At 34.0% G+C, this 15,716-nt stretch overlaps 1 protein-coding gene across 1 annotated transcript in view; it reads right to left on the bottom strand.

The window, feature by feature from the left end:
* Positions 1–7,173, bottom strand: part of sev (receptor protein-tyrosine kinase sevenless) — a 36,597-nt gene extending 29,424 nt beyond the window's left edge. Inside the window, exon 1 of the mRNA XM_018540952.1 lies at positions 7,024–7,173. Within this exon, the coding sequence (XP_018396454.1) occupies positions 7,024–7,173 (150 nt within the window). The remainder of the gene's footprint in view (positions 1–7,023) is intronic.
* Positions 7,174–15,716: the final 8,543 nt, after the last annotated feature.

The following is a 15,716-nucleotide window of genomic DNA, read 5'->3' as shown; positions in this document are numbered from 1 at the left end:
CCCCCCCCCCCCCCCCCTTCCCCAAGAGTACGATTTTAAAATGAATAAAATATCAAGACGCAACCCTCCCGCAGTCTGGATTTCTGAGAAAAGGGGAGTGTCGCCCTCTCGTCATCACACGCGATTAATCTTCCTCGGTATTTGCTCTAATGCATCGCCACTGCAGTTGCATACGGGTCTACCCACATCCATTTTACTGAGATCGGTACGTTTTCGTATGGAGTCCACCACGGGAGGAAGAAACCCCCATGAAAGCTGAATTGACGATCCATTACGTCCTGTTGCTGATAGATCAAAGATTTCGGTCTCCGAGAGAGAGAGCGACGAGTAAAAATTCTGTCAAAGTATCAATTTTCGTTCTATCGGTAGGCGATTGATCTGTGTGATTCAAAATATTCAACTTTTTTTTTTTAATAAATAAACATATTTTTATTGTCTTCTGCGCAGTCAAAGATAGAATTGTATTACACTTTGCTTATTTTTCTGGGTTATCGTTGCGTTTTTTAACGCAAACAAATCCTGGGAAACGCGGTACCAACTGTTCTCAACTGACGTCATCCCAATTAAAACGCGTACATACGTTGACACATATATACGTTAAAAGTAATCAACCGCGGGATGGTTTCGAACGGGTAATGAGTGGCAGCTGATGTTTCGTCTCAATTTTTGCTCCGAGAGCTAATTAATAAAATTGAGAAGGAATCTCATCGTATCGACACTCGTCCTTCTTCTCGGATGTTCAACAAAAGTTCCGTTATTCGGACATTTTTTCGCAAAGTATATGACATTTTCGCAATCTAGGTGGACAAAATTATTGCGCTAAAGTTTAAAATATTTGTCTTCTTTGCTTCTCCAAGACTTGAATGTTAAAAAAGATATAATTTACGTAACAAACGTAAAAAATTCTCCCCCTTTCTAACAAATAATTTAAATTTTTATACGATACGTCTTCTAAATAGCGTACAGGGTACGCTAAAATTGTGGATGTTTATATTTGTCAAGGTACAAAATTACGCAAGAAAAAATAAATATTCTTTAGCGCAATAATTTTGTCCACCTAGATCGCGAAAATATCACCCTGACGCGAGAAAATACTGACTCTCATCTTGTCTTATCTTGTCTTATGTCGTCAAATGAGAAATTGTTTATGCAAAATCTCTTTATAAGGAATGTAAGTCGATTTCACTCGTAATTCTCGCATTAAAATGATAACGTGCACGATGAAGCGCGTCACGTGCTCCAGATTTGCGTCACGATTAAAGGTGAAATTCGCACGATTACCGATGCGAACCCCCCCCCCCCTTTCCCTTCCCCGCCGTTGTAGGTGAGAGGATGTGGCCGACAGGAAGTTCATTGTATATGGCTACACATATAATGTTGCATGCCGGACGATCCTGCATATTCGACGTAACATCATAGGCTCGTCGCGCGAGAATCCGGAGAATCTCGTTCGACATGTTGTATTTTGTATAACGATGGATCCACGTTATTTATTTCACATCAAAATATAAAAATATCATTTTTAGAATAAATAATCTTCCAAAAATTAAATTATTCAATTAAAAGAATGTATCAGAATTTATTGAACAACCTTTTTTTTCGAGATTTGTGCTTTAAATGTTTTTATTTCGTTTAATTACACAAATAAAATTTTCTGCAAATTTTTTTGTTTTAAAATATTTCCAGTTGTATAGCGAAAGAACTATTTTGCTAAGATATTTACAATTAAAAATTTAGCTATATACGGATGTGAAAATACTTTTATTAGACATATAATTATACAGAAAACGTGACTTAAACGTGATAAATAATATTGAACAATTAAATTAAATTCTCACTAATTATTTTAATATTGAAAAATTTTTTTAATTTTAGAAACCAACTTCGGCATTCTAATGATTAACGGTGCAAAAAAAATGTATTTAGCTAAATTCTTTTAAAGAACTTCGAGACCGTTCGTTTCCATTGTTCATATTAGTATAGTTTCCATTATACGTATTGACGTCAAAATGTTGAAAAGTAAAATATCAGTGTAACATCATTATCTTTTTGTCACTTGTCCACAAGTATTTTGCATTACTTATTTTACAATACAAACGCAATATTGTTTATTTGTTATTTCAAAAAATACACTATAAATTACATATGAGATAAAATTGTTTCTAACAAAGATGCGTGCAATTATAACATATTATACTTATATAATGTGTGCAATAAGTGTATATATACAGTAAATATATAAATACACAATATTTAAGTAGATAAACATTATACATTATTTAAACAATTTTTACGTACGGTAATTCTTGTTGATATAGCTTTACTTTTGATCAATTACCTGTGTTGATATTATGACATTTAAAGTCGACGTATTAGAATAAATTATATATCCTGAGCGACATCGAGAAACGATAAATTATTTATTACGTTAAATAAGAATTATCGTACCGATTCGAGATTAGAACGTCAGGGCCGACAATCGAGAAATGAAGACGTCTGAGGAATATTCTTTGGATGTTATGCAAGCTTAAGGTTATCTTCTAAGCATGAAAGATAAGAACTTTACTATCCTTATGTGTATAGTAAATAATACGAGGGCACCATTTTTTTGCATCATTTTTAATATAAATGAGAGACTACTTTAAACATTTCAGATCGTTAATATTTCTCGATATTAAACAACATAAATTATGTAAACTCATTTTGCAAATAAAATTATTTACTTTTACACAAGAAAAAGTTCTCTCTGATCTCGAACTTGTTTGTATAAAGATACATCGATGAAATTAAAGATTGTATAACAATATAATCAATACAGGCAATAAGAATATAGCATATTGTGTAACTAAAAGATGCTATATTTATCCACATTTATCACAGAGGTTAAACGTTTGATAACTTAAATTGCATAAAAATTTATTTTAGGTTAATCTCTTTAAAGGAGCGAATTCTTTCCGGTTTATGTACCTTTTAAAATTGAGATTTTTCAATTAAAATCTAATGCAATAAGTGCAGGAAACCATATTCGATCAAATTTAATCTCGCGGTGTCTAATAATACTTTTTGTTTTCAATTACTTATATATTTTTTCGTTCACGCAATTGGCACACCGATTATTTTTCATTAATTGTAACTTTATTGTACGAATCATGATTCGGATCTATAAATTATTAGTGAAACTATGCGTGACTCCCTTTCCTTCGATCATTTGAAAACAAAGGGGGAGGGGGATGATTAGTAAGAAAGAATGAGTTATGCATTGCGCAGATAAGAGATCGAAGAAAGTGATTTTTTTTTCTGGACCACGACTCTCCCTTTATCTGCGACGGCGGCGGAATAATTGATTCGTTAGCGCGCGGGCGAGGAAGGGTTGCGAGAGTTCGATGACTTACAATATCGCGCAACTGTCATAAGCTAATTAGTAAAAATTAATTCATCGCCAGTCTGCGCGCGGCATCTGTTTGTTGTAAGAAATAGGGTATCGTAACATGTAAATCTGCAACACAAGTTTAATAATTAAAGTAATTAAAAATTATATTATAAAAAAAGATATGGTTTACATAATTAGAAGTATTTAGTTGTGGGCAATACAGCTACATCATCGTAGTTATCTTTATGTGATAGGTATATGTATGGATATTATTTAGATATGTCAACTACATTATAACATAGTAACGCGTTATCTGGCTGTGACAAATAAAACTTGGTTGTGTGATCACCATGGATAAGCTATATCTATATATATATCCATATAATTACATCAAAGCATGATGTAATAAGAATGAAATAATTAATAAAAATTAATAAATATTAATATCAACAATTCGTCTGAACGAACCAAAAAATGCAGTTCATTAAAACAATCATAGTTAAATGATCAAGGAACAGTCCGATTATAACCAGATACCGTCATTGCTGCAAGTCATTCGATCATTATACTGTGGTTCAGGCAATCACATAAATATAATAGTTGCTCCATATTTTACTATTTAATCTGGCATCACCAGATAAATCACCAGATCAACGACATTGTTTTCTCCGTGCAGTTAAAAATTAGTTGAATAATTAAAATTTAGACGTACTCTTGTTACAATGATTTTACTCATCACATTTGTCCAAAATTGTTTCTTGCACAGTTAATTTTTGTTATCATTGCCGACATTTTTTAATATAACGCTTATAGAGCTTTGGAGCAATTGTCACACATGTTTTCGGTGTGAAAAAATATTGGAAGAATTGTCTTTACACGCAAAGTCGAGCGATGATCTGATACCAAAAGGCGCACGTTGGCGGCGAACTTTTTTGAGAGGAGAGCTAAATTGATAATTGGTACCAATTTCGTTCACGTCAATTGTCAAACGCATTGATTAAAACCTTTTTCATGCCGAGGTCTTTCGCACGCTGTCGCAATGGATCAGTTTACTTTGCTGCTTGCAAGTAATAAAGTAAAAGTAACACTCTGATTGCGTTATAAATATATATATTCTTAGTAAAATTCAAATGTACAATTTTTATCTTATGAAAGCTTTTCTTTTCGAAATTTTCAATCTCAGAACGCGAACGTATTATAAAAAGTGTAGTAAAGCGGGCGCAAAAATTTTCAAAAAGTTTTCCTCATACTTTTTACTGACGTTTTCATAAAATGTATATATTTTATAAATTATTAAGATTATATTTGCCGGGAAAAAATAATGAAGTATAAATTCTAAAAATTCCGATCACGTAGAATAGAGAAAAAAGTAACGAAGTATAAAGTGTATCCGAAAATTTAGATCGTACCGAGTATACGTGTGCGCGATGCGACATGTGATCAGTCATAATTCATATAATGAACAATAATCCGAGTCGGCGAAGGCGGCGCGCGCGAAAGAACGACGTTTTTCGTCCTTCTCTGTAAGAAAGGGATTAGATATGGCCCTGTATCCGTTACGTGCTCGTCTTTCATCCTCGACGCTATGCTTATGGGCTGCCATGATGCGCCGTCGTGTAGTTAAGTTAATTAATGAATGGTACAGTCGGGCTGGAGAGTGGACTTAAATTGATACGTCCTTCGTCGCTCGCGCACAGCCATTTTCGTGCCGCTCGGTCCGCGGCTGGGGATGCTTGCGATATCAAAGTGCATCGATACTGTTCCTTTCATCCCGAATACCTCTTTTTACCATCGTTATTTCATTTTTTTTTTTTTTTTTTTATATTAAACGTCAACGTCCGAAAAATAGAAAGGCTGCATTGTTAAGTAATGTCACAATGTCAAATTGAACTCTCTATTTGAGTCATTTTTAACCCTTTAGATTACCGCTGTTCCTACTCAATGTATCCATAATTCAATTGAAACAATGGCAATCTAAACTCAAGAACTGTATTAATTTAACTGACATTTTAGTTTATTTATCAAGTGCATATATTTGAAACTGAATAATTTAAGTAGAAAAATGTGTGGATTAATTAGATGTGATTTTTTTTAAATCACATGTTTTGTATTAAAATAATACTATTACCTCATTATTTAGAAATCAAAAATAACAAAATGTTATTTTAAGGAATCGGTTTCAATCTGATCCTTTAATTAATTTTGAAATATATTCTATTTATTTTTGCGTATTATTTGCATTGGTATATTTGTTACTTTCTTATCAACATCTCTACTTGATTATTACAATCGATTGTTGTCAACGTCGCAAGGTATATCTACGCTTTTGTTGGAAATGGCGGATAACGTCAATACCCGTGGCATTCAAACAAATGTCGGAGTTCCTATCAAATCTAAGCACGTCTACTAGAAGTACGCGATTGTCTTCAGACAAATTCGCAATTTGAAGGGAAAAACTGAGTCACAACATTGCAAGGATACGCTTACGTGCATTGCATCGCCGAAGAACGCAACTAGGTCGTCGAAGCGACAAATCAGCTCATCGGCATAGATTTCAAGAACAACACTATGGTCTTTAAATATTCCTCATTAATTAACGCGTCGCGTCGACCACAATATTCGCATTAGACGTGAAAGCTGATTAGACGACGAATAGAAAGTTTGATGAATACGCGAATCATTATACGCGACTATCGAGATAATATTTACGAAATGAAGAGCTTATATGTGATAGTAAGTCACGTAATTTTTTATTAAAAAAAATTATTTCCGTATTTTTCAAGGAACATAATAAACAAAACAGTTTTATAAATCATTTTATTTAATTTGAAGAATGTTAAAAAAAAATACGATGAAATTTTTTTATAACACTTCTAAATTAATAAAAAATTATTTTTCTTATTATTTTATTTATAATAAATAAATATACGTATAAGCATGTATAGGTATGTGAATGTGTAATATTTAAAATATTTTTTAAAATAATGAAATAATATAATTAATCAGTTATATTTTTTTTATCGCGTTTGTACTTATTATAACGTTGCGCAATTATTATTAATACGAATTATAATAACAGAATTATGTCTCAAGAAATCTACGCGCGTTTTCATAATAAGACAGTATACAATGCACGATTAAGGTATTCGTAAATAACACTGATAAGCGAGACAAAAAATTCCGTATACGTCAAAAACATCGTAATCAATATTGCAATTTTGCAAATCGTAGTCTATCTGTCATTCTTTCAATGTACATACTGGAATCAAATAAACAAACTATCACTTCATTCCCAAAATCGCTGCCTCTGTTATCTACCTCTCATTTTACATGCGCGAGTAGGTCCCGTTTCTTATCTAAGCGAAGGTAGACATATTCCGCGTTGAAATAAGCGAGTCGTAATTTGTTCGCAACATTGTTTTCTCGATAAATTTTAAATAGCAGCGAACGGAATCGAAAGACAGAACATTAAACATTTCATATCTAAAGATATATCTATCATCCCTGAAGGGAGATAGATATCAGCTCTTTTCCCGAACGTTATTAGAGATTTCAACATTCTTCGACGATACGGAAGTGTCAACTGTTCAGTTCGACTATGTCAACCTTAATATCGGTTCGTTCTTATCACCGGAAGGTGATATTTTCCTTACCTGCGTGAGGTCTAAATCCGGGCATTTCGAGGCGCACTCTTCCTGAAGGCTGACCGGAACGGCGCGATCCTCCAGATCCTCCGGCAGGAGCGCGACGGCCGTTCCCGCCAGCAGCAACGCCAGCAGAAAGCACAATCCCGTTCCTAACATAATAATCCCCTCCCCCCCTCCCCCCCGTAGATCCTTGCAGACGATCAGCTTCCGGGGCGATTTTCTACCGGCGCGGTTCTCAACTGCCGATGGTCATATCGCACCCTCCTCTCGTTCCTCTCGATGAACCTTCGGACGCGTTCAATCAAAACGACGCCACCGCATGATCCCTCATATCGGGACCGTTCGAGACGCGGGCGTCGCGACGCCTGTCGTCGTTACGTCACGTGTGCGAGCGATCGCATCGGCAAGCGCGTCGGAGTTTCGCGATTCAGATTTTCGCCACTTCCGCCGAATATCCGGGGAAAAACGGCGGGGCGACACGCGCGAGACGTTCCGGGGAGCGCGCGTTGTGAAACCTGTGACGTCGCTTTATTATTATGAATTATTTGAATGACAATAGAATTCGTTTACGCGCGGTAAATACGCAGACGTTGCCACATGGAAGAAAGTCGCTCTAGCTGGGCACCGACAAGAAGTACAAAACGAATTCTTGATTATATAAATCAAAGTTCTCTCTCTCTCTCTCTCTCTCTCTGGTTATCGTAATTGAACTTCTGGTTATCGCGACTAGAATGTTGGACAGATCGAACCGTCAGTGTTTAATTTGTACCTTTTTCGTTGATCCTCTCTCTTTCTCACTTTTTCTCTCTTTCCACCGAAATTCCCCATTTAACGCAACGAGATTTCCTTTTCTCAGCGTGTGGATTCTTTCGTGAAGGTAGAGGCGCGCATATTTATCTCCCGATGTTATTCTCTCAGGTTTTTCCCTCGTGACGCTTCCCACGATCAAATCGCGGAACTGCTGATAGGCAAATAATCGCGGTGTTTTTCTCTTTCGACGGGAGCCGATGACGCGTAGTAGTGACGCGGGGTGTATCCGGTTGCATCAAAGGCAGTAATACACGCTAATGTAATCAGTCCTCTTCCGCGGTTTCTTTCAATATACGACCGGCGAAGCGATCGGACGATAAGAAGCGGGCAACGATCGTCGCTTCGAGTAAACTGCGTCGGATCGGAGGAGCTATATACGTCCTCGAAGACACCAGGCACAAAGTCCACCACACGGCCGCGATTTAGCACTACGAGATGTTCTCCGCATCAAAAATCAATCCCTGCAGTCCTCGCGCTGTCGCGGCAATTTCACGATCATCCCCCGTCATTATTCCTTGCTCCTCTCGAGGGGGCAACTTTCCCACCCACTGACTTCCGCCGCGAATCTCCGTCGAATGTTTCTCGCCTCGCGAAAAACCCGCGATTTCGTCTCACACTCGTGTGGTTTTTTTTTTTTTTTTTTGATCGCACGTTCAGAATCCGCTGTTCGTTCCTCGTATAGTTTCTCGATACGGGTCCGTGACGTTCGCGTCACGCGGTTTTGTTCGAGCCGAGGCGGGCGCGCAACGCGGTCACGTTGGCTGGCGAGCGTAAGAGCAACTGACTCCGAACGGCCACTCCAGAGTCAACCATCCCCCACCACGTCGCGAGCACCCTTATCTGCCCCCGTGCGCTCCGGTTGCGGCCGATTTTTTCTTGGTGAAGGTATCTCTCGCCGAACGCGCGCTTCTGCGCCGTGTGGGTGCCGGCGCGGCTCAAGGGAGAAACGATCCGAAGAGATCCGTACGTTCGCGCGGTACCGACTATACTGACTGGCTGGTCAATTGGCAGATTGACCTGTTCTTACTATCCTCGTAAACTTTCATTCATCCAGTCGCACGTGCCGCTAGCTAGCCGCCGATAGTCGTCTTCGGGGATCTCAACGTGCTCGCTCTGTAAATCTTGTTCCGATGTGAAACCTTATTCCAAAAGATTGTAAATTAAACCGGTCTTGAAAAGCAGTGAAAATACTTTTCACCCTTAAACAAGAATGGCAGACTTTTCACTGTTTATATATAGAAATGAGATTTCATTCTTTTCAAGTGAGATCCACTCTTTTGAAGTGAAAATCACTCCATGAATGAAGTCTTACTTAAAAAAAAAGAAAAAACTAAAAAGAAAAGAGTGAAAATATAATATATCACTCTTATTCGAGAATAATAAATTCGCGTCGATAATCTAAAGGCTCAGGAATGCTCGTACAGTTATAAAATCCAATTAAATCACTAAGACTTTTGTTTCTTATTGGTAATAAAATAATAAAATTTTCACTTTTCTTCGAGATTGGCTCAATTTTATATTACATATCCAATTCTGCAAATCACATACCAAAATCTTTTCCAGTCTTGACGCGCAATTATATAAACAACTAGAGTAGCAATATCATATATTAAATAGACAAGTAATTTAATAATATTGATGTTAATAAGCATCTTACAAGAATATTAATAATTTGATATTTAAATAAAGATCTTGAAACTGTAAATAATTTATTGTAAAAAATATCTAAAATTTGAACACGGATTTCCTGTTACATTTTCATACATTCATGAAAAGTGATTTTAAATCTATCTTTAAAAAGATAGCCAAGCATAGATAAAAAATTAAATCTTAAAATCTACATCTGTATATTTTAATTATATTTCGTTTATTTTAGCAAAACTTTGAATATGAATGAATTTAAATAAATATAAATGATTAATTCAATGACGGTAGAAATAATCATTTTTTTAAATATTACAAATTTCTTTCTGTAGATTTGAAATAAATAAACATATATTCTTTTGCAGCTTGATAATCATAACGCAAAGTAGATTTTTCTCTACAAAAATTTTTCAAATATTCAACTGCAAATTGCAAAGCATTAATATTTTAAAATAATGTTTAATACTACGTTTTTCCCATTAAGTATACTCGATGGAAACTTAAGCAACTTTCGTTCTTCAGTTCGTCCTAGTTTAGTTTAGTTAGTTCTCACATCGCAAACAATATAAAGTAAATTTGAACACGAACATCAAACGAAATTCTTTCATGTAGACGTAGAGTCGTAGACCCTTCGGAGAAGAATGCATCGCTCCAAATTTGTGTATCTTTGACGCGCGTCTAGGACTTGTTAATGATGTCCCTTCAACCCTGAAAAGAATCTAAAGTTAAAACAAAGCTATCCTCTTCGAAGAGAAACAATCGTTAAAGTTTGTGGTTCTCGTAACAGCACAACCTCAAGAAATATTTTTTAAAAAGCAAGTGGAAAGACAAAGGATTTAGCGTTCTATATATAATTATTTTGATGGTTTAACAAGTTAATTTCAGATTTATATTTAGTTAAATTTTTAGATACTCAGTAAAGTCGACCTGTGCAGATCATTTTTTTTTTTACTGAATCCGAAGACAGATCATATTTTTTTTTTTAAATAATCAATGCTTAAAACTAATATTATTTTATATATATTTATATATTATTTTAACTTGTTTAACAAACTGTAATATAAGTAAACAAAAATTTAATATTAAATATATGCTTTTAATATTTGTCATTCTTCAAATTACTACCAATAGTACGTAAAAATTCCGGGGACTGTCCCCGGAAAATGGAAACGTCTATTAACTTTATTTGAAAGTGTCAAAGAGAAAAAAAAAGTTGTCGGTAATTGCTGGTAAATTTAGGTTCAGTCTTGTGCTTCTGCGAACCCTTTAGCTCTTCGTAAACTGTTACTCTCTTTGAACATGTTTGTTAGCCGTGAGCTCATCAAAATGGTGATTCATTTTGACAGATTAAATCTGCAGCAGACAACGAGAACCAGCCACAGCGTTTGTGGTGCCATTGTTAGACTACGTGACGCTTCTTTCTTCACGATGACCTGGAGGATGTTGCGATCAGAATATCATATTTAACCGATCGATTCAATTCTTGACTCGTATACATCGTTCAAAGACTTATCTGCATAAATTTTACAAACAATAAAACCAAAAAAAAAACAACAGAAGATCGAGATCTATTTAAAAAGTACCTGAATTTTATCGTTTTTGTTAAAGAGCTTTTTCTACAATTTATTCACTCTCACATTATTTAAAATATTTCCTTTTTCAGTTGTTACGTTTCTGCCGTCATTTTTGGAAACAGTTCTAGTGTACATTTTTCAGGAATGTAAGTAATCCGCATGTAAATTTTCTTTGATGCTTTCAATTGTGTTGAATACCCAGCAAATACGCTGACGTTATTTGTCGTCAGCTTGTTCGCTGGATAAATTGAGTAACCTTCAAAAAATTGAAAGGCTCATTGCAAATGTAAGCTGTCCAGTTCATATACTTCTGTTTTTACAATATTCAATAATATAAAGACCGTTAATGTAAGAACATGACTAATACGAATACGAAGCCTGTAAAACAAATTAATAATCAACTAATACTTCTGTTTATAAATTAATAATTAACTAATATACTTCTGTTTTTATGTTATATTTAAATGTGAGTTATATTCCCCAATTTTTTTGGAACTTGCAATTTATTTAGCACACACACACAAGCTAAGGTATTTGCTATTATTTTTAATGTCTCAATGACATTAAAATAATGTAAAAAAAAACAAGTAACATCAAAGTATTTGCTTACCCAAGTAAGAAACTAACGTTATTTTGACATAAAATACGCCAAAATGACGATAAATGACAACAACTTAATATATACTTGAGTATTGTTACAGTAAATCTTACAATTATAAAGACAAAGTCTGAAATTTTTTAAATAGACCGCTCGTATGCTTAAAATACGTCATATTCTCTTTGCGCTTAAAATTATATTAAATACATTTTTGAAAAATCAACGATTTAAAAAAAAATTATTATATTTTCAATAACATCGAATTCTAGATGAAAGAAACGAAATATACAGAGACAATAATTTTTGTACAATAAGAGAATGATCTTTGTAAGTACAGATAGCGACTCTAACGAGGAAAACTATGCGATATAAACGCGAGTTGGTCATATAAAAAAAAGTCTAGCTCAGATCTGTTTTAACGTATTAATGTCTCGGTCGTTGCTTCGCGACAGGCAGAACATGTGCGAATTCTTGATCTTGGTACGTCATATATCTACAGAAATATGTATTATTTGTCTACATTACGATTTTAATAGAGCTAAAAGAAGATCTTTCTCGCTAATCTCGGTAATCTTAGAAAACTTATCTCAGAATAGAAAACTTTTGTGATAATAAATATTAATTTTTTATCGCATCAGACTGCGACATATCATTTGCACGTAAAAAAAAACAATGTTGCTAAAATATCTAAAAATTTAATTAGATGCAAATCTAAAAATAATTTTGTTTGAATCATCAAAATAATTATTATGTTAGACAATTAAAATGGCACTTTAATGTGTAAGACAATTGATTGTTACTTGTATAGAATGTTAACATTTTTTGCAGCGTTGTTATTAATGTCTAAGCGTTCCACATAATAATTTTGACAATGCAATAAAAATTATTTTCAGTTTTGTATCTAATTAAATTGTTCTAAACAACTTAACAGCTGTTTCCATGTAAGCATGGATCACTTTTGTTAATTTCCAATCCATGCATCTTATGTATTTTATATCGTTGTAATCTTTACAATTTTTATTATCTTTTGTTAAACAGCGCATGTATTTGTAAAAACCGTCACTCACAGAAATTATTAGACATCAGCTTTTTAAAGAAGCAATTTTTTACTCATATTTATAGAAAACTTTTTGTTCACAGAATCAAATTTCCTATAAAATTTCATAGTCTGTCCAATTCAGGCTCATCTGATATAAACAATAAGAGGACCTTTACTTAAAACATTTTCAAATGAAATAGGTATATGACCAACGTTCGCCAACATTAACAAATACGTAATTGTCTAAATTGAATATGGGCTAGAGAGTATTTAATGAATTAATGTGTGTAAAATTAGTATAAATATATGTTGGCCATCTCAATGGCGTCTGGAGGCCTTTAACGAAATTTGTTTATTAAAGAAGGTTCTGCTACCCGCGAAAAAAAAATTTTTATATTCTAAATAAAAGTCTTATAAGTTCTTTATAAAGATTCATCAAAATTCATATAAAGAATTTATAAAGTCTTTATATAACCTTATAAATAAATATATATTTTTAATATAGTTTTTATATTATAAACTGATTTAAGTTTAATAAGTCCTTATTAAATCTTATTAATGTCCAATTTATATACATTTAATTAAATCTTAATAAGTTTTAAATAAGTTGAATTAATATGTTTTAATAAGGTCTTAATAAGTTAAATTAATAACTTAATATGGATCATTATATGGTCCAAATTAAATCTATATAAGGTTTCGATAAAACCACATTTATTGGAATTGTTAATAAGTATTATATTAAATTTTAATAAAATTTTTATATTTAATTATATTAAATCTATATATATATTTTTTTTTCACGGGTATTCTGTTGTAACATCGAATTATCGTCATTTCGTTGCTTACATTTCAAATACCACATAGTGAGATTCTCTCTCTTATAACTGGATTGAAGTGGCGAAAAAAGTTTTCTCCAAGAAAACGGCTAGCTTTTTCTTCCAGCACGCGCGATAGGATCGAGCCAACTAGAACAGATTAAGGATATAGCGTTTGTTGTAGGCGCATACATCACGATGATGAGCCGTAACGAGTGCGTGTCGAGGTAGGGCGATCGTATACACGCGTGGATGGGGTACAACCCGTACGACAGGAGCGCGTTCGGAGTGCGTTCGCGCTCGCGCGCGATCGGCCGAGCGGAGTTGGAGGTCGGAGGTGTATATTGGCCATTTCCGCAGGAAGCCCTAGGTAACCTGTAACCGCCATTGAGTTTCCAACTCGAACGTGCTACGGATCTGTGCTATCGTCTCATAACGCGCGCGATAATCCTGCGCTCTGGATCTGCTCGTCGCCGCGCATATATCGCGCCCTCGAAACGCTATAATTGTCGCCGGTTCTTCGTCCCCGATCCCGATCTTTCCTGTAAACCGTGACGGAAATTCGCTTCTCCGTTCTCGATTTAACTGCGTCCTTCTCGTAAAATATAGATATTATGTCTTCCATTAGCAAAAAAAAATGAAATTGCACGGAATAAGCTTTGCTGAAATAATATTCAAAAATTTAGCGAGATATAGATCTGAAAATAATTCTGTTCAACTATCAAAATAAATATATGTATTATAGGATACTCAAACAAGTTAAATGTCGAATTCTCTAAATTTTCTGGAGTGGATTTCACGCCAGAAGAATGAGATTTAGAACGAAAATCCACTCCAAAAAATTTATAAAGGACCTTTTTGCTTACTATGCTTGATAATTTTTGGATATCTATCTAAATTTTTAGATACCTTAGAACAAAATCATTCTTTTAGAAATTCACTTGTTATTCCTATTATATAAGAATATATTGTTTATATTTCTATTGTCAGTAATATATTATATTGTTATATCCTTTATAATATGGATTAAAAAAAATAAGAAAACTCTTTATAGAAAAATTAAAATGTAATAAAATAATAAAAAGAGTCATTAACTGTGTTCGATTAAGAATATATTAAGATATACAATATATGCGCGGCGTATTATAATAATTGATATGATAAAATAACTAGAACAGTAATTTCGAGGACAGAAGAGAAGAGGAGAGGGATTGACTATAATAGACTATACAATTGGCGGATTAATTCACGGCGACTGTTTTGTTTTGCATGCAAAGCAATTGTCGAGTGAAAAGAGCGGCTTTTAAGCGCAAGTCGTCTAGACAACGCTAGTCCAGATCAACCCTGCTTTACTCGGTATACACCGATATATAATTCGGGTCTATTAGACCCAATAAAGTGTATATCAGAGAGGAGGAATGCGCCCCGAGCCAACGATACAGGCGATGTCCGTTGGGCCGTTCGTGCGCCAGAACGCACGACGCATATATGTGGGGTGCGAGTGAACACCTTAATTTAGATTGAACGTAGTTATCGGGACGATCATCGCTACGGATATACTACACGTTCGCACAAGAGGAAAGGCCCTTGAAAAGAATAACAATTGATCTTTAATTAAAAATCTGTGAAAAATGCATTTCAATTAAATATGCTACTCTTATGATAGATTCATTATATTTAATAAAGGTTTTTTGTTTATCAAATAGGACCTAATTAATATCTATTTATTAAATAATTAGATTAAATACAATTTTTTTAAAAAGAACCTAGTTATAAAGTTTTTTTTTCAAAATTTTTTAATGTTTTATTACAATATACTTTGTTACAGTACTTATTTTAAAGTAAGAATATACGAACAGATTAAGTGTCTTAATATTTACATATTTCAATTATTGTTATATGTCTTTATGCTAATTTGAATATTTTATTGTAATTAAAATTTGTTAGACATGTAAATAACGATTAATCTAAAATTTCTATATAAATTTCAGAATTTTTAAAAAATTTATAATTCATTTAGAAATTTTTTTAGACTTTTTATGAAAATTTTGTCCAGCCCAAACTATTGGGGGAAAATTTAGGGGATTTGCTTCTAGTTGTTAGAGGTTTTTGGGGTATTCTAAGTTTTACAGGACACCTTTCAAAATCACTTGGCAACACTGATCGTGAATCAGGTTAGTGCACGAGACAGAGGAGTGTACTTCGGAGCATTGCTT

The sequence above is a fragment of the Cyphomyrmex costatus genome, unplaced genomic scaffold, assembly GCF_001594065.2.
Source record: "Cyphomyrmex costatus isolate MS0001 unplaced genomic scaffold, Ccosl1.0 scaffold273, whole genome shotgun sequence".
Taxonomy (NCBI): Eukaryota; Metazoa; Arthropoda; class Insecta; order Hymenoptera; family Formicidae; genus Cyphomyrmex; species Cyphomyrmex costatus.
This window is presented reverse-complemented; position numbering and strand designations above follow the sequence as displayed.